The sequence below is a fragment of the Ambystoma mexicanum genome, chromosome 3p (assembly GCF_040938575.1).
Source record: "Ambystoma mexicanum isolate Mex_15411 chromosome 3p, UKY_AmexF1_1, whole genome shotgun sequence".
Classification (NCBI taxonomy): domain Eukaryota; kingdom Metazoa; phylum Chordata; class Amphibia; order Caudata; family Ambystomatidae; genus Ambystoma; species Ambystoma mexicanum.
Window position 1 is genome coordinate 291,078,599 of NC_090925.1, and position 27,093 is coordinate 291,105,691.

The 27,093-nt window shown below is 49.5% G+C and overlaps 1 protein-coding gene across 1 annotated transcript in view; it reads right to left on the reverse strand.

Annotated features, from left to right (window-relative positions):
• The window catches only part of LOC138580351 (peroxidasin homolog), a 375,430-nt gene that overhangs the window by 41,352 nt on the left and 306,985 nt on the right, over positions 1-27,093 (reverse strand). Inside the window, exons 16-17 of the mRNA XM_069650821.1 lie at positions 16,864-16,998; positions 15,608-15,816 (exon numbers count right to left, since the gene is read on the reverse strand). Of these exons, the coding sequence (XP_069506922.1) occupies positions 15,608-15,816; positions 16,864-16,998 (344 nt within the window). The remainder of the gene's footprint in view (positions 1-15,607; positions 15,817-16,863; positions 16,999-27,093) is intronic.

The window sequence follows — 27,093 nt, forward strand, 5'->3', positions numbered from 1 at the left end:
GGTAAAGTGATCTATCTGATCACTGCGCCATGCCGTAATTGGCATCAGCATTTTCATCGGCACAGTTACGGGCGGCGATGTGATCACATAGATTCGCCTCGCTGAGCATTGGTAGCTCTCCCCTGGGACTCCCGCTGGACCCCAGGTCCCGCATGGCCTCAGCTGCCGGACTTGTGCTGTGCTCAGGTCCATTGGGCACCACCTACACAGTGGCCCCCTAGCCACCTCAGGGGTTGGCTCACCGGCTTCTTGGGGCACCAGTCCGGGTGCAAAGGAGTCATCTGCTGTATGCATCACAGCACCACCCCGCAGGATGACACTTCCCATACACTATTAAGCCCCCAGAAAGTGGGGGCTTGTAAAGCCCTGCTGGAGACAAATGTAGGAGTCAGTCGGCAAGCCGTGACTCAGGCCATCTGGTCTGACCGCCCGGCCAGATGGCCAGTAGGGCCCAGCCTTAGGACCCTGAGAAGAGGCCTGGGTGGCTATGAGGTCATCCCTGCCTTAAGGCCACCGTCCAAGGTTGGGGGCTTAAGGTGCCAGCTCTGCTCCCTGGGGCCGGTGCTTAAGCCACCATCTGCAACCAAGGGCCAGTCTCCCTTCCCTGCCTCCCACGGGCTGGGTGCTGGCACTCTGCCGCCGGCTGGGCCAAGGCAATGTGGTCTGCTAGGCTGACCCGAAAGGGAGAGAAGAGCTCTCCCCGGCCTTCCTGTCCCCCAGTGGGTGCATCCAGGGTAGGTTGGAGGTTCCTGTGCACATTGCAGAGCAGTAGGAAGGACAGAGACCCTTTCCGCTGCCACAGTGCTTTTGACAAAAGCTTGGCTCAGAAGATGACTTTCACTAGATTGCACTGAGGTAGAAGCTCTGCTATTTACGAAACCATGACCCAGAATCAGGTTGTCTTCGAATGATTTAGCACCAGGTTCCCCATGAACATGCTTTGTACTACAGGCGAGAGAGGTGGCCCCCTTCTGTCCAAACTCAAGTGCTGAGGTGACCGGCTCTACGCAAGGGCCCAGAGGCTGGCTATCCTAGGCCAACTGAGGCTCTACAGCACTGAAGTATCATTATGGTTTAGGGGGTATTCTCACTTAGAAGTGTTCAGTCATAATCCCACAGATTGTAGCTTCGCCCCATTGGCTTCTCAGCCAAGCACAAACAGCACATGTCCCAATCCACAGTTCCTCTTGTACTGAGCCGGATGACCATTGCAACGCATCATCAGTAGGGTACAACTAACCTGTCTCACAACGGTCTGAATGCTGCTCACATTCTCTATTATTGGCTGAACAACCCAATGCATGATGAATTCTGCTTCACAATGATAGGAAGAGTCGAAATCGAAGGATCAAAATCGACTTCACTCTGAACGCTTGGCTGCCACAAGCCAGTTATCCCTCTGGTAACATTTCTGACACCTCCTGCTTGAAACCCAAAAAGTCACAAGGATTGTGAGGCACTGCTTTCATGGTCTGTATTCATACTGAACATTGAGATCAAGCAAGCTTTTGCCCTTAGGACATCTGCGTTATCGTTTGTCAGGTGTATCGCCCCAGTCAAACTCCCCATTTGCCACTGCCACTGAGTGGGTTGCTTCCAGCGGGTGCCAGGTACTTGGAGCCATAAGCAGGAGCCCCAGGGGGCTTGCTGCCCTGCTTCACCGGGTAGGTGAGAAAATGATAAGACTAGTGGTATTTCACTGGCAGCCCAAGGCTTTCTCACTTTTCCTACACCAAGCCCGGTCCCATGGCTGTGGTTTCGGAAACTCATTCATCCATTCATGCGTGTCACTAATTAAATGATGAGGAATTTTGCTACCTTTAGAGAGTCATACCTGCCCTTTACCTGTGCTTCATTGAATTTCTTTACCTTGACATTCAGAGCACTGAGCAGAAATCACATTGCGTCAACATCCGCTGTGGGCCTTCGCAATGCTTTTTTTAATTAAACCGTCGGATTCCCCTGGTCCACACGAGTTCTAAGTCAGCTGCTAGGCATCGGCTGAGGCAGAACGCCGGCCCCAAGCCTCAGGAGGGAAATGGAGAGAGGCAACCACTGCAGCTGGGACGATCCACAGGAAAGGCCCAGCTCATGTCCAGCTTGGGCCCCACCCACGGGGGGAGATAGCTCGCCCAGCCACAGCATGTGTCCAGCCCCGCTTCACACCCCACAGCCGCAGCATGCGCCTGACAGACCCAGCTCTTAACCTGAAGTTTTAAATTTGACTTGCCAACTTCCCTTACCTACATCGTTCCAACATGCCAGAGGTAGTTCACCATCTCCCCAGATATTTCAAGGACCAGCGGGAGCTCACTGGATGCTGCTGGAACAGCAACGCTTTCCAAGGCTCAGGCCCTTCTCTCAGGGCAAACCCATTCCAGGGTGCCGGCTTCTCTGGGATCATTTGCGTTACTGGACTGGATGCCGCAAGGGCACCCATCTCCGCCACTCCAGGTTCAGGCATTTTGACTCCCTTTCGATCAGCTGAGTGAACCGGAGGCCATCGCCTGCCCTTCCGAAAGGCGCTCGCCCATCTCTTAGTATAGACTGGCTGCTGTTCTCATGGAACCCTTCTCCACTTCAGCCTTCAATGTTCTTGTTTGAATTTTTTCTACTACCGCCAAGATCTCCACCTGCACAGGCTCCAACCGGGACCTCACCCGGGCCTTCGTGCCACACAGCAGCGGCCCTCCTACTCATCGTGGTTTAGCCACCAGGGCTCTCAGTGTCAGCGACAGCCAGATAGAGGCCCAACACTCCAGCACCATCCATTATCGGGGTTTGTTGATTCGGCAGGTGAGTTGTTACACACTCCTTAGCGGATTCCGACTTTCATGGCCATCATCCTACTGTATATATCAACCAACACCTTTTCTGGGATCTGATGAGTGTTGGCATTGGGCGCTCTAATGCCCTGTTTCACGCCAGTGAGCTGGGCTTCTTGCTTTGGGTGAATGACAATGAAGAAATGTACATTGAACTAATGCATGTTACAACTCGCCCTAGGAATATTTGGGACAGATACAAACAATATCTCTCAGACAGTATTGATGAGGAAGAAGTTGCGTATGTGTAATAACAAACATGTATAAACTAGGAGATGTAATGACGCCATATAAGAAGTATCATTTTGTATAAAAGTTAATGCCATGTACCTGTGTAAGTTAAAATAAAGGTTTAGAAAAATAAAAAGGTTTGGGAATAGGTTGAGATCGTCTCGGCCCCAAGAACTCTAATTATTCACTTTACCAGATGAAACTGGGGATTCTGAATGCCAACCACCTGCGTTTGATTAGTATTTTGCCCCTATACTCTGGTCAGATGACCGATTTGCACATCAGGACCACTACGGACGTCCACGAGAGTTTCCTCTGGCTTTGCCCTAAAAGTTCACCATCTTTCAGGTTCTATCACACACGCTCATGATCCACCTTCCTGAAAAAGCCGCTGAGATGGGCCGGTAGTGCGCCCACCGCGATTCTACGATGGGATCCAACCTCTGCCGGTGCATGCCGGCCCTCACCTTCATTGCGCCACATGGTTTTGTTCGGCCCTTCAAATCGCGCACTTGTTTGACTCCTTGGACCGTGTTTCAAGTCGAGTCAGGTGGGTAACCTGACATCACCGCTGACCCCTGATGCCCTTCATGGGCCTGCCTGCCCGGTGGTGTGTCACAGTGAGGGTGCACAGAGGATAGTGCACCCGAGTCGACTGTCACTTCAGGAGGAGGGGTCCCCAATCACTCTTCCTGGTGAACACTCTCCGTTACAGCGGTACACTGCCATGGAGGAAATGAACCCTGCGGGGGACCAGGTGCATCCAGGTGGTGGTCCTGTGAGGGAATCCACCATTTCAGGCAACCAACCAGCCCGCCATGTTGAATTCTCTGCGCGGACTGCACAGACGCCACCCGTTTACCTCTCAAATGTTTCACATCTTCTTGAACTCTCTCTTCAAAGTAAGTTATTTTCAACTTTCCCTTACAGGTACTTTGTTGGCTATCAGTCTAGCCTTTCATGTGGTTAAACACCCACTTTGGGCTGCAGCAACACAACTCTGAGAAGACCCAATCCTGGCATGGTGGGGGCAGCTACCGGCCTAGCACCATCCGCGGGTTGAGCCGCGATCAAAAGGACTAAGGCCCCCTGAGCGACACCAGTGAGTTGGTCTTCTGTGTGCCATATTTCCTGTGCCGGATGGGAATCCAGCACTGGGATCTTCTCTCTTCACTCGCCGTTACTGAGGGAATCCTTGTTAATTTTCCTCCGCTTTGTAATATTCCTAAATTCTGCAGGTCACCGCGTCTGATCTCAGGTTGCAGTCTTGGGTGGCTGGCCTCAGGCCCGGGGCTGTTGGGGAGTTTGCCCCAGTTCTGCGCCTCTAGTGTGGCTGAGTGTGTGCTGTCCCGAAGCCGGCCTGGAGAGAGGTTGCCCGCCAGACGCAAGGCCTGCACCACAGACTGCCATGCGCGGCTCGGACAGCTGCCCCTGGGGAAGGTGTGATGGGGTTTTAGGCTGCCACCACCACAGGGAAACTCTGCGTTTGGCTCCCACGACCCCATGTGGGGGGAAGTGTGGAGGCCAGGTCCCTCCAGCAACAAGCCTGCGCACCAGGTCCAGGGATCCTGTGACGGTGCTGTTCAGGATCTGACTACAGGGGGACAAAGGCAATGGGGTCCCTGCATTAGCCCCAGTCCCGGGGTGATTGACATTCAAGTGACTGTCAGACAGACGTAACCCCTGGAGGAACCAGGGTCTGCAAGGTCCGTTCGAAGTGCAGATGACCAAAGTGTCCTGAAATTCACATTAATTTGTGCAGCGAGCTGCGTTATTTATCGACGCATGGGTCGAGTGATCCACTGCCAAGAGTCACAGGCAACGTTCAGATGTCGGCCAGACCTGCCAGCGCAGGAAACGCTGAGGGGCAGAGGGCAGCACTGCCCGCCACACCCACACAGCGATAAGGTCTATCACCCCATCTATGTACCCCATTTGGCAGTCGGCTAAGACCATTGGGGTTTAAACAAGAAAAGGGTTGCAGGCGCTCAGCCTGGGAAGTCCCCACGATCTGCGGCAGCACAAGAGGCTTCCCACAGCAACAGAGGCAGGCTGCTCTGTGGCTGACCCATACAGACACATAGCAGCCACTCATCCCCACACACCCTTCAAGGGATGGAGAAGAAGGATGGACTCTGCCAGGTCCATTGCCGACCGTGGTGGGGTCGATTCGAGGACATCAGTAAACCATCCAATCGGTAGCATCGACAGGCGGTGTGTACAAATGGCAGGGACTTACTGGGAATTCCACGTTCATGGGAAATAATTGCAGTCTCCAATCGCTATCATGAACGGGGTTCAGCGGGTTAACAGCACCTGTCAGCAAAGGTTACACACATGCTGATCCGTTTAGTTTAGCGCGTGTGCAGGAACGCACATATAAGGGCATCACAGACCGGTTATTGCTCGATCTCGTGTGGCTGAACACCACTTGTCTACCTAAGAAGTTGAACGCTGATCGCCGGGGATCAGGTAACTAGTTAGCATGTAGGAGTCTAGTTCGTTATCAGAATTAAGCAGACAAATTGCTCCACCACCTAAGAATGGCCTTCCACCACCACCTACAGAATCAAGTCAATCCTTTCCATTTGCGGGCCGGTTGAGGTTTCCCATGTTGAGTCAAATTAAGCCGCAGGCGCCACTCCTAGTGGTACCCTTCCATCAATTCCTTTAAGTTTGAGTTTGGCAACCATACTCTCCCCGGAACCCAAAGACTTTGGTTTCCCAGAAAGCTGCTCGAGGGTCATTGGAATACCGCTGCAGGATTACTAGTCAGCATTGTTTATGGTTGGAACTACAAAAGTATCTGATCGGAAAACATTTTTGGCAAATGATTTTGCTTTGGTTCCTCTTGCGCCGGTCCAAGAATTTTACCTGTAGCGATACAATATGCATGCCCCCAGCCCTCCCTCTAAATCATGGCCCCAGTTCCGAAAACAACCAAATATAACCAGAGTCCTATTTCATTATTCCTAGCTGAAGTATTCAGGTGACCGGCTTGCTTTAATGCTTTGTTCCCCCAGGACACTCAGTCAAGACCATCAACAGGGTGTCGAGAGGCAGTGGCTGGGACAGGCGGTAGCTCACTTTGTGACGCAAAGCCAGCTCAATCCCAAAATCCAACTACAAGCTTTTTAACGTCAGCAACTTTAATATACACTATTGGAGCTGGAATTATCCTGGCTGCTGGCACCAGACTTGCCCTCCAATGGATCCTCGTTAAAGGATTTAAAGTGTACTCTATTCCGTTACCGCCCCAAGTTGGGAGTGGGTAATGTGCACGCCTGCTGCCTTCCTTGGATGTGGTAGCAGTTTCTCAGGCTCCCTAACCGCAATTGAACCCTGATTACCCATTACCTGTGTTCATAATGGTAGGCACACAAAGTACCATCAAAAGTTGAAAGGGCAGACATCCAAATATATCAACGCTGTCATGTGGACGTGCGATTGGGCTGAGGATATGTAGAGTCACCAAAGTGGCCGGGTAGGCCCTGATTGGTCTTGGTCTGATAAATGCACACATCACGGGAGGTCAGCGCTCGTCGGCATGTATTAGCTCTACAATTACCAAAGTTATCCAAGTAATAGATGGAGCAATCAAAAGAACCATAACTGATTTAATGAGCCATTCTCAGTTCCACTGTCCCGGCCATGTGTACTTACATGTGAATGGTTTAATCTTTGAGACAAGCATATGCTACTGGCAGGATCGAGACACTCCCAAGGCGGGTGGAAGCTAATTGCTTCAAACAACGAACGAGGCCGGCCAAGCAGTCTTACCCTAGACGGACCAAGCATGCCATATCGATCCCGCGGAGTGCAGGGAGGCACACAGACTGGTCGCTCTGCCGTCCACATGCAAGTCAGCCAAGATTCTATTATCAGCCAGGCTCCCTGCCACCCAGAAAAAAGTTGGCCTCTCAGAAGAGCACCAAATTCTTTTTTTCCCACCGTGGGCTGGCAGGGTGCCTCCAGCGGGCCAAGCTCCTCTGAGATATCGCATGGGGCACAGCCCTTGGTCGGCTTGGAGGGGTGCAGTGGTTTCACCATAGAGCCTGTGTGGGGCAGCGAGTACCAACTGGAGCGCAGACAGGATCCATACACACTGGGCCTCATTCTGAGTATGGCGGTAGGGGGTTAACGGCACCGGTATGGATGCCAGTGCCGTTAAACCCCTACCGCCATATTCCAAGGTCCCTTAGCGGGTCCCACCAGGAACGGCTGGTCTGACCAGCCGTTCTTAGTGGGACCCGTTAAGGGACCATGGAGCAAATAACAGGCCTGCTATTAGCGCAAATTAGCTATTTGCTCCTTCCCCATTCCCATTGAGCCCTATAAGGGCTCAATGGGAATGGGGAATGGTTTTCTGAATGGGGACTCGTAATGACCCCCACTGTCTATTATAATCTGGGAGAAGGTGACTAAGCTTTCTGGTAATCTGTATACCCTAGGTGACATAGGGGGGAGGGGGTCTGGGAAAATGTGTACAGCCTCCTTATAGACCCAACTGGAGAAACATTTCAAATTGGTGCCCATCTGGGCCTCCAGAGCAGGCTGGCCATCTGGTCCTTCCATTCATTCCTATGGGCAACTACTAGAGACCCGGTCTCAGAGCACGGCCATCTGGTAGTGTCACGCCTTCTAATGGGCCCGGGGTGGTAGGGCCCCAGGTGCTCTGGCAAAGGAAGGACAGGCCCCCAGGATGTGCAGGGACTTCTGATGGGCAGGGGGATGGTCAACTCATATGTGAGGCAGGCACCTAAGGGAGGGGGTAGCACCCCCGGCAATCTGGGAGCCCTGACCGGGCACATTAAAGCTGTTCACTCCAGGCAGAGGCGCAACCAGGATTGTCTAGCAAGTGGGGCCTGAAGCTAATGTAGTTGGGCCCAGTGCAGTGGCATTAACATCTTTAAATGCCCACAAAGCAAAGCTGCCATAGGGAACCCTGCCGGGGCACCCCAAGCAACCGCTTGGCAGGGGGAAGGTCGACCAATGTGCGAGGTATGCACCCAATGGACGGGGCAGCACCCCAGGCCATGCTGGAGCTCTGGCTGGGACATGTTACAGCTTTTCTCTCCAGGGAGGGATGAGGACCTCGCCGGGGAGGTCTGAGATGGCCACTGTGTAGCAGGGCAGTTGACCCATGTGTGGGGAAATGGCCAAGTGAGGGGGGGCAGCACCCCCGGCCATCCTGGAGCTCTGGCATGTTATAGCTTTTCCCTCCAGGGAAGGATGGGGACCCCGATGAGGCACCATGGGACCACCACTCGGCAAGGGGATGGTCAACCCATGTGTGAGGGAGGCGCCCAAGGGAGGGGGCTGCAACCCCGGACCTCCTGGTGCACTGGCCTGGCTGGTTATAGCATTTCTCTCAAGGGAGGGACAGGGACCCCGGTGGGTTGCCCGGGTCTGGACCTGGGTAGAGGGATGTTAGATTTGCATACTAGGCAGGTGCCCAAGGGCAGGGGCAGCACCCAAGGTGTGGACTGGGAACCAAAAGAGGCCCTGGAAATAGTTTTCAAAGTGGCCCCATATTGCACCCTTTTCCTATGAGAAAATTGGAAAATAGGCTACCTAAGAGGCCCACGGTGCAGAGGCCTACCATTAAAACTCCAGAGTTCCCTGTAGGCCAGTCCAGCCCTGGTCGGTCCACGGTGTATTTTACTGCACTACTATTGCAGTCAAGTCCACCTCAGGACCGCCTGCCTACCTTCTGCTGGTCTGCACCTTCCACCCGACTGAGCCGAGCCGTTGCTTTCAGTTTCCTACAAAGATAATCTTTAAGCGCATGCACACTTTAAAACAAGGTTTCAGTTCAACCAATTTTACAATTAAATTGCTTAGCACAAAAACAGAACCTTGTTATTTAAATACAAAATAAACCAGTTAATTCACTAACACATTTTGTCTATAAACTTTAATTTTGTACTTATGCATAACAACTCGGAAATCTATATTTGTATTAGCACCATGTGCCCATTGCATTATAGACCTCTGGGGAATAGTTATCGCTTAGGATAATGGCCGTTCCCCAATTTATGGCCCTCAACTTCACCTCAGGCCATAACTTGGTGATTGGTCAATGTCCCACAATAACCACCCTTCCCTCATTCTAGAAGGCTACATTAACTTCCAACTTATTAATAGTCATTCCTTCTGCACCACTCACATCCTACTTGCATACCTCAAAGCGCAGCACAAGGCTATTAATCCAAACCTCACACAGTTTAAGCCACCACATAACGTACAATATCGACATGCATGACAACATTGGGTCTGCCGTTCACAGCCCCCTTGCAACCACTGAAGACAGCAACACCCACAGGGATACGGTGAAAGGAAGATGGTATGTTATCCAGGGTAGCTAGTTACAAAATCTGTGCGCACGGACGCAAGCACACACACACTTTTCAACAAACATATGGCACAAATCACACTCTCAAATTTCGCACAGCAATGTTAACGTTGTTGCCTCTGCCAAACTTAATAAAAGTGGAATACAAAGCACCGCACCCATCAAAAGTTTAGTCATGCACTTCTGATAGCACACCAATTATTGCTACAGTTGGGTAATATTTTTTAGAGCCAACATTCCTTCTGGGTCTATCTTACTGGTAACCAAACAGCCTAGGGGCCTTCTACCATGCACTCGGTTCATGTGAACCTCGCACACCCAACATACGATATATATGAAAGTTATGATGCGTTACACATGGTGAGAACTGACGCTATGGTACAGCCAAATCGCCCATATTTTCAAAGAGTCAATGCAATTACTAAGAAAAACGTAAATAAAGTGCGGACTTCCCTATATTTGGGTTCTGTATAAATTGTAACCCACATTTTAATACATTACTTGTCTATAAATGTTCGATTTCCAAAACCGTTTCCCATAACTAATTTATTTTTAGGGATACTGGCGTCTTTCTTAAAAAACAATGTCATGATTAATTCTCTACATCAGTCGGTATCATAAGAGCCATCTTTCTTTTATAGTTTTGCATGCATGCAATTTCTAATGCTCCTCGGCCATTTTCCAGACTTTGTAGCACTGATTACCATCTCAAAACTTCAGGGCCCTACCCAAGTACTGGCCTGTAAGAACGCCCCGTGAAAAATGCCCAGGCACGAGGACAAATGTCAAAAACACACAACGCCCAAACTACCCAAGCAGCAGGATGCATCACGGGTCTGCACAGCAACCGAAGCTCCATGGAAAATATTTCCAAGCATTCGCTCTGAACAGAGGTGTCCCTCGTTTCGATTACCCAGCCACCCTCGAGCTCCTCCAGCCAACACCTCCGCCCATCTCGTCACCACCAAGCAATGTGCTGATTCAATTGCACCCCTCGCAAGTGAGTGTAAATGCTGCCCTGCTGCGTTTGACAGTCGTCGTAGAGCAATGTGTGCAGTGCATCATGTGATGCAACGTGATTCGAGCGAGCACACTCACCAGGGCTACATTCTTGCACGTGAGGTTCCACCTACACGGGCAGTGCCCTGGTCTCAAAAAGCGCATGCGCCAGCCCAGCCGTCGTCTGCTCCAGCCGGGTAGAAAAGAAATGCGCAGCCAATTTCATGCGAACTACCCAGACTGACTGTGTCTTCTCACATGATTTGTATCCTTCCGCAGTTCATTCCGCTAACTCCCAAAGAGTCCCTATGCCCTGAGGCCCAGCGGTGAAACTCCCGGTGTCCTGCTGAGCCAGTCCAGCCCTGGCAGCACCCCCAGCCATCCCAAAGCTCTGGCCACGGCGCAATAGAGATTTTCCCTCTGGGGAGGGACAGGGACCCCACTGGGGTGTGCTGGGACCTCCGCTGGGCAGGGCCACGCATAACTGCCAAGTTTCCCAGTGCTATGCAAAATCATTAAACAAGTCCTGTTATCTTCTTCCCATTGCATGCTGGGACTTGTATGCCCACCCTTGCAATGGGAAAAACAAAACAACAAGTTCCAGCATGCAAATGAAGCAAATTCCAGGACTTGCTCGAGGTGTCACGCATGGAAATGGGAAACCTTGCAGGGAGGCTTGATTAGCTGGTATAAACCAATTTTTTATCATGGGCTGCTGAAGCCTCTCCTCAATCTGCCATGTTTTTCCCTTGCCCGGTATCCCCGTGCCACACGCCTTTGGCCCCGCACCGCCCCACCCCATACTTGTGAATTCCCCACACTCCCTCCCTCCCTACTAAGCCCAAGTGGTAAGTACCTGTTGCCCTCCCATGGCAGACAGCTTTTTTAAAGGGAGCTGTGCTACCTCATTCCCTTTAAAATAAATATCTGCACCCCGAAGGGACCGAGGCGTAGCCAGGGGTGTTTAACAAGTGGGGCTTGAAGCTAATGTTGTTGGGCCCACGTCAGTGACATTAACATCTGTAAATTCCCACACAGCGTTGTTGAGTGGGCATTTACAGATTTTGGCTGGGCCTTGCCCACTCAGGCCCTACCCTGTCTTCGCCTCTGCAAAGGCAGCTAATGCTAATAGCGTTAAGTAAAGGGTAGGGGGTTGGGGACCCTTGCGTAGGCCCATGCTTCGCTCTGGCCCACCCTGGTTCAGACTAGCAGGATGTTACTGGCCAGGCTTGCCCCCTCAACCTGGTGCTTAACACTACAGTATTGATCTCTTACTAATGAGCAGAGGTGCCAATTAATGTATTGTATGGCTGTTCAACCAATACCTGGCACTTCTTGCCCACTGCACTGCTGCGCTCTGCCCCAACTTCCAGTGCTATGCGATTGACACTCAGCTCATTTTCAGGCTACCCTCAGCCACCTCTTCTCCCTCTCTCATCTCTGACTGTATGTTCGCCATCCAGGAGTGGTGTGGCGCCAATGATCTCTGCCTTAATGCCAGTATGACCGAGATTCTCCTCATCAGCACAACGCTCCCTCCTTTCCTCTCACTCTCTGGCTGGCCTCTTTTGGCCCTCTTCCTGCTCCCACCAGTGAGGCTAAAAACCTTGGGGTCACCTTCGACTCTACACTCTCCTTCTGTCCTCACATCTCTGATGTCTCTAAGAAGTCACGCTACCAGTTACACCTCCTCAGAGGTATTCTTCCTTTCTTCTACTTCCCCCAGAAGCTCACTGTCTCCAGAGCTCTGGTTCTCTCTAGGCTGGACTATTGCAACAGCCTCTTTCTAAATCTGCCTGCTTCTTCTCTCCACCCTCTGCAACTCATCCAGAACAGGATTGCGAGACTTGGCCTAGGCCTCAAGCCCAGGGATCGTATCTCTCCAGAAGCTCAATTCTCTGCACTGGCTCCCAGTGGCTGCGAGGATTAAGTTCAAAACCCTCTGCATTGTCCACAAGACCTTCTGGGGCCTGGGGCCTCAATACCTTCAACTCTCTCTTCCTAAATATCTTCCTTCTCAGGCTCTTTGCTCATCCGCCTCCAACTCCCTCAGGGTCAGCCGCTTCTCCAAGCAACGAGTTGGTGGTAGATCTCTTTCTTCGGCTGGGGCCTCCCTCTGGAACAGCCTCCCTGCCTTCCTGAAACTTCAGGAGAATCATCTCCGGTTCCGGAAGCACCTCAAAACCTTTCTCTTTGCTTATGCTTTTTCTCCTCCTTTCCCCTGCTGACTTCCAGGCTGAAACTGAAACTGCACTGGTTACCTGGCCACCCTCTTGGGCCCATGTACCTTCCCCCGCCAGTGGCACACCTGCACTGCCTTCCTGGCAACCCCTGCTCTTGGGGACTGTTTTCTGTATCACTACAGTCCCATTACCAGCACTTGACACCTGATATCTGCACTTACCCTTACACTTGCCACCTGCTAGCCGTACTTTTACTTATTGTTTATTCTATTGCTGTCCTTTGTGCTCCGTTTTGATGTGGAGCTGCCATTCCAAGATGGCCACTCGTTTTTACCCTGCACTGGAGTGCTGGGCCTGGTGCTGCTGGGGGGCATTGATTGGCTGGAGCATGTAACATCAGGGCCAATGGGAAGGCCGGCAGGCTTGGCCGGCCCTCCTCACAAGGCCCACTCCTAAGGCCCTGTCTACCGCTGTCCACCGCGGTACGCCGGATCGCCGGCCCATGCGAGTGTTTGTCTACCCCCCGTGAGTATCTGTGTGCCCCCCTGCCCCCCGTGAGTATCTGTGTGCCCCCCCTCCCCCCTGTGAGTATCTGTGTGCCCCCCCTGCCCCCCGTGAGTATCTGTGTGCCCCCCCTGCCCCCCGTGAGTATCTGTGTGCCCCCCCTGCCCCCTGTGAGTATCTGTGTGCCCCCCCTGCCCCCCATCAGTGTCTGTTTTTGCCCCCCCTGCCCCCGTCAGTGTCTGTTTTTGCCCCCCCCTGCCCCCCCTGAGATTCTGTTTGCCCCCCCGTGAGTATATGTGTGCCCTCACCCTGCTTGCCCCCCCTCTTGCTCTGCGCTCCACCCCCCCTCCTCATTTCCATCCTCTTCAACTTCTCGCCTACTCCCCCCTCCTTTTCTCCCCCCTCTTAGACTTCCCCCTCCTAGCACTTACTCCTATCATCTGTTCCGTGACTCTTGATAGCAGCTTGTCTGTCTCCCCCCCTTTTTGTTCTCCCCCTCCCCCCCTCCCCTACTTTTCAATTTGTCACTGACTTTTTGCTCAGTAGCGTGCCTTGTTCTCCTTCCCCCCTCCATCCACTTGCCCCCCCTCCCACCCCGCCTCTTGTTACCACCTGCACTGCGTAAATGGTCGTCAGACTTAGTAATGTTACTGCTTGCTCTGTTTTCATTCCTTTCCATCACCTCTTGCCTTACTTGTTCTATGCACTTGCACTATCAGAAATGTCGACAGGCCTATTATGATAGTTATTTTAACATTCTGTATTGTTTAAAGGACTTTTGCTGAATGTAACTGTATTTTTCCTATGTCCCCTCCCTCCTTGAAGCGCTTTGAAACACATTGTGTATAGGCGCTATACAAATAAACTATCATATCATATCATATTATCCCATGTATTGCACTGTCCCCTCTCCATTTCCCCCCGCACTTCCCCCTTTCTCCCTTCCCATGCACTTACACGATCTGAATGACACCTGGCCTAGTAGGATCGTTGTCTGTCTTCCCTCTGTCCCCCCTCCCTTGCCTCAACGCGCCTTGAAACACTTGTTTATAGGCACATTATAAATGCCATATCATATCATATCATATCATATCATATCATGTATTGGGCTTTCTACAGCACAAACCCAGCTAGAAAGCAACAGAACGCAATAATATAGATCCAATGAGAAGGATAACATATGAAGGGAATGGTTAGAAGGAGGTGGATAGAGGGGATACATAGGGTTACAGGGAGGAGATACATAGGGTTACAGGAAGGCGATACATAGGGTTACAGGAAGGAGATACATAGGGTTACAGGAAGGGGATACATGTTAGGTAGTGAAAGGTGGACTACGCCTGGGTCTGGAGATTCTCCGGATTATCTCTAAATAAGATGTTCAGTAATATCAGATCCAGAATCAGCACATAGTGTACATCCTTCTTTAAGCTATTTTTGGCAAGAATAGATCACACATTGCTTGACTGCAAAGATCATCAATTACTCATTACTGGTTAAGGTCAGTCAAAATGTCTGTGCAGCTGCTTCATGCATCTCTAGAGAATCTGTAGTTCTGAAGTTTGAATACCCAGAGAGCTCTCAGCTTCCTCTTGTGAAAAAAACATATAATGAACTACCATCGGTATGAGTGTTAACAACACCTGCTTTTACAGTGTTTATTAGTGTGCATAAGTACAGTGTTAGAAAGACCTATATTAGCACAAGAGTATGTACCTCTATGTAAGCACACATGTATTTATTACCATATAAGCACATGGGTATTTAGCACATCTTAAGTGCTGTTCAGACCAGGGATAGTTAGCCCTAAATATGGTCAATATTTTTTTATGTATGCATTACAACTTACGGAGTATCTCCAAATAACGTTTTCACAACCAGGGCCCATGGCCCTGGGATTTGGGAATGGAAATGTAATGATGTGTGCTTTGCAGAACAGACAATATACTTTTTAAGGGAAAATGCTGTGAAAAAGTAACTTAAGGCAACTCACATAATTTGTGTTCTATAAGAGTAAAAATCCCTTTTTTGGGAAGAACGAAAACCATATGCCTACCACAAAATGTTACCTTATCAAAAGTTATTTTAACATGTTTTTAAAAGGACCTCGTCAGTTATCACATGGATGAAACATGACGGTGTAGCGGACAGAAATGGCAAGAAAGAGAACCCCAGGTCATTCGACACATCAAGCATGAACAGCAGGTAGGCAAAAGAAAATGCACAGCCCGAGACACAGAAATGACCCATACCTGAAAAAACTAAATAGATAGGTAGAGTAATTATTAACCTGAAACCGTGAGTAAACACAACAGGCAAGCACCCTACCGAGATATGTACAATTTGAAGAACATGACCAAAGAGATCTATCGAAATAATAGAAAAAGAGGGCTGGCAAGCATACACAATGCCACTATGGGGAGCGTGGTCACACCCCTGGGGTTTCCAAAGGGATGGGTCATGGATCTGATAGCCATGTCTGCCCCTGCTCAGGATAGTACAGTTCGCACCTTCATGACAGTCCTGCCACATGCGCAAGTCAATGGCTGGGATGGCCTCGCAGTTGACCATGCCCCGGGGGTAGGACGCCACCCTGAAGACGTCTGGCTGGAGCTGTCGGATGTCGTCGCCATTGTCGCAGAGCACGCGTGCCAGGGATGAACGCTGGATCTGGATGAGCTGGTCCGAGGTGAACACGCCAGGGTTGGTGTAAAAGTACCTGCAGAGAAAGAGAGCACAGGGTGACACAGTGTTGGGAGCCCTCAGCAACAACAAAAGAAAAGGAAATAGACCAAAACAAGTTAATATCGAATTCTGTCTGACCCATAAAATTAAAGGTGGAGAGTTCATGCCATCATGAACAGGACCCTTAAGTTTAGAGTGGCTGATTCCAAACCCTGTGAATTGGCATGCTAAAAGGGGCACAACATCTCATGCCAGGATCCTCCCATCATCACTGGGGCTCACGCTCAAGAAGGTGTCAGAGACGTGGATGAAACTTTGCATTCACCTCGGTATGGACTAGTATGAATAGTCATCCTCCAGCTCTCACAAGTTGTGACTGTGCCCAGTCTTGAGCCCACTAGCAATGGGGAATCCTATAGGGTCACCACCCCTCTGACATGTCAAACTGCTGGAAGTGGGCAGCCGTACCAGTGAGCAACACCCAGGACCTTTTTCCACTGATCCCACCTAAGCCCCCTGAAGGAGTCTGGGACGCAATCAATTCACAATGGGTGGCGAGCCATCAAGAATGGCAGACAATATGGAAGGAGGAACGGTGAAAGGTCACACTGCTTCCTATCTGGAAGCGCAGGGACTCCTATGACAGACAAGGTGAAGCAAGTGTCTAAGGACTCTAAAGATGAAGGGACACACACTCTGTACAAATCAGCAAGCTTAGCCTACATTGTGGTTTGAATTATATGAAGACTCTCAGGGCACTTAATCCCCCTTACGTAATGATCTACTATGAATCTCTACGTAAATTGGATGGAACTTCCAACCCGTAGCACTTATCTACTGAGCCTGAAAATCCACAAAACCTATCCCACCTGGTTTCACTGTCCAGATACGACCTGATTGTCATGTGTCAGAATTTACTGTAGGAACAAATTGCAAGTCCTGAGTACAGCAGAACAGAGGTGATCAAAAGCATGGACTGTATCTTGTAGGGAGATGGATCTGTTTGAGGGGTACCTTTTGTTTGCTGCATGGATCGCACTACTTTACCTCACAGCGTTGTCTGCCAATGCTGGACTCTTACCTGTCTCCGTTCCGCGTTCTTCTGAATTGAGTGGCCAGCAGACACTGCAGTGTCGGCCCAACCCTGCTCCCTGGGACCAGGTCCTCCACCATCAGTGCCGGGAACAGGTCAATGTTTTTGGGAGTCCCGTACAAGCTGTTTTAGAATGGGAGAAAGATTATGAGGTAGAGTGAGCGAGGGAGAAAAATAGACCGGTGATGGGACAAATTAGATGCAGAAGTGAGCGAAAACAACACGCCAAAACATTGTATGAAAGAGGCGAAGGGGACACTCAGAAATCATATAATTCAAAGAAAGAACATGTATAAGAGTGCTTGAAACATGGAACGTAAAATGTATTAGGCAAATAAGTAGAATGGGAGGAAGCTAAGGGAGAAGAGCAGGGGTAAGAAGTGGAGGAAAAGGGAAATAGAGCAAAGAAGTGAGGGGCAAAGAGAGGAATGGGATGTGGAATGGAAGGGAGTGAATTAGAGAGAGTATGTGTGAAGGAAAGAATGGGATAGCTCGAGGAAGTAGCGAAGGATAGGGGAAAGAGTTAAGAGTGCCTTTTAAGGAAATGTAACGCGCTTCCTGTGTTTTGTTTAATCAAATGTAAAACCTATCTCATCATTTGGCTTTCACTCGCACCTCTTTGCTGATGCCACTCAAATCTTTTACTCTGTTTCCTCCTTCACTCGAGCCTTCTCAAAATGGATTACCAACTGTCTCACTGCAATTTGTCACTGCATGGCTCTCCGCTGCATCATGCTGAACTCTTCAAAAGCAAAGGTCCTCTTTCTCCCGGCTTCCAATTCCATTCCTACCCTCTCCTCTCCACTCTACTTCCCCCTGAACCACTTGCTCCTCAGGCCATGCCTTACAACCTTGGGGTCCTCTCTGATAGCGACCTCTGACTGCAACAATTAATCACTACCTCTGCTTCTGCTGCACGTATTAACCTTCTCAACATTCAAGAAATTCATCATTTCTTAATCACCATTTTTCGGAAACAAGTCTCCACCCTTATGCACAGTGATTTAGACTACTACTCATGCCTGTTCCTTAGCCAGCCTCTCTACTCCTTCCTCCCTCGAGAAAAAGACCTTGACTTTGCTGCCAGCGCTCCCTACACAGATCTCCTGTCACATGTTCCTACTCTCAACATACTGGGCTGGTCTCCATGCACAAATGCCTCCTTTTCAAGTTCCTTCTCCTACTCTTCAAAGCTGTCAATTGTCTTGTTCCTCAGATCCTGCCTGATTGTATCGCTGTCTACTGACCATCTCATTCCCACTGCTCTTCCTCCGCACTCAACCTCACTTTCCCATGTGCTCCCGTGTATTCTCTCACATGCGCTCTTTCTCCCTGCGTGCCCCGCTCCCATGGGCGTAGGACATGGGGGGGGAGGGGGGACAAATCCCCCCACAATTTTAAGTGGGGGGGATGTAATGTCATTTATCCCCCCAGAATATGTGTTTGGTGTGTCGTGCAGGGATCTGTTTTTGAAGTGGGGGGAGGGCCTCTCCCCCCTGGCCCCCAAAGCATGGGGGGAGAGGCCCAGGGTATTGCCCCCAAAGCATGGGGGCAATACCCTGGGGGCAGATGGGTGATCATCTGCCCCCAGGGAAGGGGGGCAAACAAAAATATATATATATATTTTTTTAAACGTAGTTTTGGGTGGGGTGGGGTGGGTGCGGGTGGGACCACTAGCCACCAGGGATTTTTGCAAGGGGGGTGGCCCTCTCCTCCCCACCCTAATTGGATGGGGGCACCTTATGTAGCCCTCCCTGGGGGAAGATTTCTGCCCCTAGGAAGGGGTACATGAGATGCCCTCCATCCATTTGGGGTGGGGGGGGAGGGCACTGCAAATATTGGCAGAGTCACCCCTCCCAAGCCTGGGGCAGTACGTTTTGACCCCCCCCCCCGGGGAAGTTGGCCACACACATGTGCCCATCTGCCCCTAGGGAAGGGCAAAACAAAAATATATATATTATAACTTGTTTTGGGTGGGGGTGGAGGGGAGGCCACTAGACCACCAGGACTTTTTGTGTTTGAAAGGGGGACGGCCCTCCCCCCCACCCTAAGTGGATGAGAGGGCACCTTATCTAGCCCTCCCTGGCAGCAGATTTCTGCCCTTAGGAAGGGGTACATGAGATGCCCCCATCCATTTGGGGTGAGGGGAGAGTCCACTGCAAATATTGGCAGAGCCACCCCACCCCCCAAGCCTGGGTCAGTACATTTTGCCACCCCCCTGGGGGCAGATTATCACACACATGTGCCATCTGCCCCTAGGGAAGGGGCAAAACAAAAATAAAACAAATTATAACTTGTTTTGGGTGGGGGTGGGGGACCCACTAGACTACCAGGATTGTTGGTGTTTGAAAGGGGGGTGGCCCTCTCCCCCCACCCTAAGTGGATGGGGGCACCTTATGTAGCCTTCCCATGTGCCCATCTGCCCCTAGGAAAGGGGCAAAACAAAAATAAAACAAATTATAAATTGTTTTGGGTGGGTGTGGGGGGGGGCCATTGAACCACCATGGATGTTTCTAGTGGAAAGGGTGGTGGCCCTCTCCCCCCCACCCCTAGGAAAAAGGCAAAACAAAAACAAAAATAAAAAAAATGATAACTTGTTTTGGGTGGGTGTGGGGGTCACTAAACCACCATGGATGTTTTTAGTGGAAAGGGGCGTGCCCACGGGTGTCTTCTTTTCGGAAATGCATGGGGTTCTCTGTTTTCCTTAGTGGCTTTGACACCCTAGGCCCAAATCTGTAGGTTGTCCACATGAGCAAAATCTGCTTTGCCAAAAGGCTTGGGGTTACCAGTGGGTTAGCCTTTTCCCTTTGCGCCGAGGTAGATGCATCCATACATGTGAGGTACCGTTTTCGTCGGGACACCTGTGGGAACGCGGGAAGGTAAGACATCTTTTGTTGGCGGCGTGTTTCGGTGGGTGGGCAGAGGGAAATGTCTCTGAAATTTGGTGGAAAAAAACAAAATTTTCAGATATTTCACTCTGGCCACCCACTGAAACACACCGCCAACAACACTTGTGCTACCATCCTGCGTTCCCACAAGTGTCCCGACAAAAACGGTACCTCACATGTGTGGGTGCACCTACCTGGGCGCAAAGGGAAAAGGCTAACCCACTGGTAACCCCAAGCCTTTCGGCAGAGCAGATTTTGCTCATGTGGACAACATACAGATTTGGGCCTAGGGTGTTGAAGCCACCAAGGAAAACAAGGAAACCCATGTATTTCCAAAAAGAGGACACCCGTGGAAATCCACAGAGGTCTGACTTGCGCGAATCGTCCCAGAATGTATTACCCACAATCCCTGGCAAAGTCTGAAATTTAGTGAAAAAACTACCATTTTCAGACATTTCCCTCTTGCCACCCGCAAAACACGCTGCCAACACCACATGTCCTCCCTTCCCACATTCCCACAGGTGTCCCGATGTAAACGGTACCTCACATGTGTGGGTGCACCTACCTGGGCTCAAAGGGAAAAGGCTAAACCACTGGTAACCCCCAAAGGGTTTGGGGAGACAACCTACAGATTTGGGCCTAGGGTGTCGAAGCCACGAAGGAAAACAGGGTACACCATGCATTTCCAAAAAGAAGACACCCGTGGGAATCCACAGTGGTCTGACTTGATTGAATTGCCCCAGAATGTATTACCCACAATCCCAGACAAAGTGAAAAGTGTGTTTTTTCAACTAAATTTCAGACTTTGTCAGAGATTGTGGGTCATAAATTATGGGGCGATTCGTGCAAGTCAGACCTCCGGTGTCTTCTTTTCAGAAATGCATGGGGTTCCCTGTTTTCCTTCGTGGCTTCGACACCACAGGCCCAAATCTGTAGGTTGTTGACATGAGCAAAATTCCTGAAAATCTGCTGTGCAAAAAGACTTGGGGTCACCAGTGTTTTAGGCTTTTCCCTTTGCACCCAGGTAGGTGCACCCACACATGTGAGGTACCGTTTTCATCAGGAAACCTGTGGGAACGCGGGAAGGTAGGCCATGTGTTGTTGGCAGTGTGTTTCAGTGGGTGACCAGAGTGAAATGTGCAGAAATTGTGTTTTTTTTCCCGGTAATTTTCCCGATTTCCCCCCAAACTATGGAATGTTTCCCTACATAGTTGTTGCCTGACCTGTGCAAATCACCCCTTCCTAAACTTGAAATATTCTCTATTTTTCAGAAATGTATGCCTTTGTGGCTTCCCATTCAGCCTTCCTACCCTTTTCTTCCATTCCGTCCACGCATGTCCTATTGGACAATAAACGCCAAAATCGCCTAGCTCTCACAAAACGGCTGATTAGCATATCAAAATATGTCATTTTGGTTTCCACTCAATCTGTTCTAGAAAGCCTGGAGAATGGCGAATCCAGCACAGCAAACCATTTGTTCCTAGCTCTTACAAGGAAAACACCACAGGCTTCTTTGTACAACATTTTATTGGCATTTTCTGAAAACACCCCAAATGTTCTCCTTTTTGGTTATTTTCTCTCACCCCCCTAGAGCAAACTAGGATTACTGGGTGGCGTTACGACCGCCTACATGTGGGAAAAAAGGGGCCAACGTTGGCTGAGATATCTCATGTAACAAAGAATTTACAAGGGATTGAATGGCGACATACCGAAATCACCAAAAAAGGCCTTGGCACTGGGAGGAAATACCCATGGCAGTTAAGGGGTTAAGACGGTATAGCCCCAGAGAAGATATCATTTGTAAGGTAGCTCAGTTAGTTAATTCTCCAAATGCAGATTGTGCACAGGAATATGTAACACCTGTGTTCAGCACCTGGCTTAATCTTCCCGTGGGATAATAGGCAGAGTGAATGCATTCAGCTTCCGATGCAACACAGCATTTTCCAGGTCAATTGGTTCAGAAAAAGTGTTGGAAAACACTATTACTGTCGCTTTTTCTAACTGGCCAGATTTTCGTGCATTTTCTGGGTGGAGTTCGGGAGCCGAGTGGACACACCAGGACCACCTGTAGTTCCCGCTCCACCAGACAAATGCGGCCTTAGTGCCAGCATGGATCCTCATGCTGGAAATAAGGAAAGGGTTCCTCTGGGATCTGCTTGGAAATGAAACCTGGTAAAAGCGGGCGGAGTCCAGAGGAAGCCATTGTCAATTTCGCCAGCAATCGCTAATTGCGTGCAGTATTTACACTCTTCCAAAGTGGAAAAGCAATGTGATTTAACCTGCCTTTTACGCTAAAATCTTCCATTTTGTGGCGGAAAAGTAAAAATGTGCGCCAATGGAAGTGGTCCACTCCATGCAGTTTACTTTGCACCTTGATGCTTGGGTTTTTGCGTAATGCTACACATGTAATAAATAAATAAATACATTTAACATGACCCCAGATAAATGCCAATTCGTGATCAGAATGAGTGAGCATGGCATGTCGCAGGTAAGAGGGTATCCTGTGCTTCTTGAGTGCATTGACAAATGCCCTTAATTGCCATCTCGCATTAAGCAGGTGCTGAAACCCATCTGTGTGGATTGTGCAATAATTAGTCGACATAGGTATTTCAAATGGCCAATTTCGCTCTTTGGCTGACATTGTCAAAGTGGGAGAATGTTACCTAGCATGTGCCACTTTCTCTGCGGAGTGAATTGTGCCCACCCCGAGGAAGAAGTGTGAAAAACCCACAAGGGCACTGTGCCCTGCTCTTTCTGTGTGTGTCTTCCCCACAGGGTGACAGATGCCGACTCAGACATGGGTAAGTCTCAGGTGGCAAGCCTGTACCCTAGTTGATGTGGCAAAGGATTCCAGACTTCTGAGGCTGATAACATTAGTAGCATTGCGTTACATGCCACCTGACAGGTATGTGTGATAAAGTTGCAAAGCAGAGCTGTTAGTTGGCTAAAGCAGGAGGCAATGTCTGCCCACCTTCAAAGGGTACGTACAGCCAAAAGTAATAGGCCCTTCCCCCTCATCATGGCTGTAGGGGCCAGGCTCCAAAACTGGGCAAGAATGCCCTCTAATCATCGATGCCCACGAGTAGGGTACCCCTCGTTCTCCAGGAACCCTGTTGAGCAACCGCTGTGCTTTCCAGTTGATACTAACGTTAGAAGTCTAAAAGGTAATCGCTTAATTGCAGTTGAAAATTAGCTCCTGGCGTGATAAAAATGTCTTAACCAAGTGTGACATCATCCCCTTCCTTTATAAGCAATATGTGTGCTCTTGCGTTTCTTCATCCACTGAATTACTGTTAGAAACAAAGGCAAGAGTTGTGTCTCTTGTGTAGGCATTAGGAAGGCAGTTGCCAGCCTTAGGCATAATATGCCCATGTTCTTCCAATATTGGCTAGCTGTTGCCCTCTTATGGCCAGGTAGAACCATCATGGCAGTGACTGGCAAATGCCTTTCCCCTGCAGACAGAAAAGCGGAAATAAGAGGCCAATCCAAGACACGGAACAAATAGAAGTTAAGACAGACTGCAGCTGCCTTTGCTGTGTTAGGGAGAATATGTTGAGTGTTCAAGCAAGGAGGTATGTATTAAGCAAGCAAGCAGTGAGACAAGGGAGAGGCAAAGAAAGGCAAGAGGGGCTCTTTGAATAATGTAACAGGGCAGAGGACCCATGCTCTGCCGTCCTAGTAACATATGAGAGAATCAAATAGATCAGGCTTTGCAGCAAATGTGAAACGAGAAAGGAACAGTGTCCAGCTTTGCATTCAGAATAAAAAAGGCAAAGAAAGGCTAGGCTCTGAAGCCACCATGAGATGGAATAAGAGGGACCAGACTCATCGTGAGAGGCTGGCCCGGCACTCGCAGGGGCGCTAGAGGGGCAGCCCACATATAAGGGGGTGGGCTTATAAGGGGGTGGGCTTGCGATCGCTCATCCTCCTTGTTTGCAGTACCCCCTCCTGGAGGACAGTCAAAGCAGCAACATCACACACCTGGTCCCTCTACTCCCATAGCAGGGCTTACTCAGAGGTACAAACAAGATTTCCTCTTTCTTTGAAACCCCTATCTTTCCATTCCAAGAGACACACACATATCCTTGCCCCACACAAAAAAGTAGCAACTTGCAGTTGGTAGAAAAGGCTTCAACTCCTTTATTTGGCAGGAGTCCACTTACAGGTGATCTGCCTCTTAACGAGCTGGCGTCCTAGCTGTGGCCCACTGGAAGTAATTGTTATTTCCTCTCTCTTACCATGAGCTCATAGTCAGATGAAAAATCCAGAAATGCTACATACAAAGACATGTTCTGTGCTGCTGCATCCTCTACATTTCTTCTGTTTTCTTTTCTTCTTTTCTCTTGTTTTATACAGTGATATTTGTAATTTAAAACATACTATTTTAAATCTAATTTTGTGACAAGTCGAGTTCTTTGACTAAAACACAATAAGCAAATAAATAAATAAAGCAAAGTCCCCAAGATGTCCCCGGTCCCCCCCAAATTTGATGTGTCTCCTACGCCCCTGCCCGCTCCATTGGAACCCACTGCCCAGTACAAACAAATCTAATCCAACTCTGGATCTTTGCAAACCTTGGCTTAAACTTCACTTGCTTGTCAAAGAGAGAGCTCCCCCTTCCCTCTTTCCCATCTACCCTGACACCACTACTCCCTCTAGTGCTGCATAATAATGTAATTATGTATATTTGTACAATACTCCTGTTTAGTTTAAAACACCCCGCAGATTAATGTTACCTTTGTAAGTCACATTTTCTTTATATTTATTTCTTTCCTTTGTTTTTTGTTGTTCCGGGTCTATATTCCACTTTTTTCACTCACCATTTGTTCTCATCTTTAAAACATTGTACATGCACCTTCTGGGGAATGGTTCCACCATCTGTAAATGTGTAATCGTAAGTCATTTCTGATACAAACGTGACATCCTTGTTCTTCTAATGTGTTTGTATATTTTTGTCGAAGTTCAACTCGTAAAATGTTTTCTAAATTTCTTTTGACCATTTTCTTTTTTACCACCAAATGGTGGTGGGTTGGGATCAGGCAATAAAGGGTGTGGTGGGCAGGGTTTAGGGTATGGCAGGGTGGGGGTTGTCCCCCACCGCATTCGGTGGCAAAATAACCGGTAAAATAATTTGATGAGTTGAGCTTCAATGAAAACAGATAGATCCCTTCAACTAAATACAAATACAAATGCAAGTGTCTATTCTGTGGAAATGCTCCTGTTATACATATCTTTAGTAATGATCCTCCTATCTTCCAGAACAATCCAACTGCCTGCGCGAGGATACGATGCTCTAAATCTTCCTCTTCCGAGAACCTCCTGTGATCTCATTCCTTCTCCAGGGCCCCTGGCCACAAGGCTTCTATTGCCAGTGTTTGCAACAAGAGACGTATTCAGTTATAAAGCACACAACAGCCAAGACATCTCCCCTCCCCCTGCCTTGTATGCCAGAAATGAGGAGGACAACCATTCTAATTATTCTTTGGCATTAAAGGTTGCTCTGCGGATCAGGTTCCCACTTACTTTGTCATTAAGAGCAACATGTTCCGTACCTATTGACCCAGTCAGTGCAACATTTTGAGTGTGATTCTAAGAAAGAAGCAAGCCTGCTAGACCTCGGACTCAGCACTTCTGTCGCCTGTGCATGCCCCATGTCAGAAATGTGGAGCACACGCCATTGCCAATCCCTTCTACGGTGTGTAACCCACAATCATAGCAATTCCCTGTGTCCTATCTTTTCTCTGTTGTGCCACTGCTCCTGCATTGCACGTGGAGCTTCACAGAAAATGGGCATCCCGTTCAACAAAGAAGCTTAGAGGGAGCCTGGCGTCTGGCTATTGTTTATGAGATAGCTCAAGCCTATATTCCCAGGCATTCTACACACAAAAAACAAACAACATTTTCCTAAAAGCAGTGCTCTACTTGTCGTGTTATTGCCGGACTCAATCCAAATATGTATAATGTGTACAAGTACACACAATACAGGATCAAATTGTGAGATATATAAAAGCAATGATTTTCTTTACTGCTAACGATATAAACAAACAATTACATAGAATGACACATATCAAGACAATAGTATAAGCATGGCACTCATTACGACCCTGGCAGTAAGTAAAGTACATTACCGGCATGGCGCAACTAACGTGTCCGTGCTGGGCCGAAGCCGTAAAAAGCGGCACATTACGACCCATCGGACACGAGCATTGCGCCATGCCGGTAATGTAAACTGCGCCATGCCGTTAATGCCCCCAAAACGGCATCGTATGCCGCGCAAGGTGCACTAACGCCACCCCGGCCACCCATATTAGCGGTGACCGTAATTAGCGGTGACCGTAAATAAGCGGAACCGGAAGTTGCGTCATCGCGGCGGAACGGGAAAGAGCACGGCGGCCATCTTCAAAAACACAATCCATTGGCATCCTCCGCAACCAGTGGACATCCAACCCTGAGAACCGGCACAAAACATCAGCTACATCTACCCTGCGAGAAAATGCCTAAAGTTGTCAAGAAAAGTTGTGATCGCCAGCGGCAGGACCGTTTCACCAGGGAGGAGCTGAACATGTTGGCGGAGACCCTCCAAGAAAACGTGGCTGTAGTCTTTTCTACCCAAATGACCAGACCGGCAATCGCAAAGAAGAAGGCCATATGGGCCCTAGTTGCACAGCGGGTCAGTGCTGTGGGAACAGTAGCCCGCAACGTGAGACAGTGCCGTAAGCTGTGGGATGATCTCCGGCTCCGCGTTAGGAGCATCCTGTCTGCCAACAGGAACATGGGCATGGCAACCGGCGGAGGATCAGAGTCCCCAATAAAATTGCAGCCCTGGGAGGAAATCTGTGCCACTACAATAGGCATCGAGATCATTGAAGGGGTAGGAGGAATGGAGAGAGGAGCCCCGACATCAGGCGATGCAGGTAGGTGCCTCAAATCAAGCCATGCAAAAGTCACTGAAGTCCATTCATGTGAAGCACAATCTTGCCCAATAGTGTAAATGCAACACATCAGCAGAAGACTGCCTACAGCCATTTATGACCTCCACCCTGTACACATGCAGTATGCACACCCTAACTGTAGGCACCCACATACCCCCATGCTACTTCCACACAAAAGGGAGACAACCTGTATGTCCCTGCCTCCAATGTGCCGCATCTAGTAACCAAAATGATGGCAGTCATCACAATGCCCGCTCAATGTCCGCAGACCCATCAATAACACTTTCCCTCCTTTGCTCCACCACAGGCTCCAATTCCGACCTGGACGAGGAAGACACTACTGCCACCACACCTGCCAAGAAGGCCAGGACCACAGTGCCAGCACACCAACCCTCCAC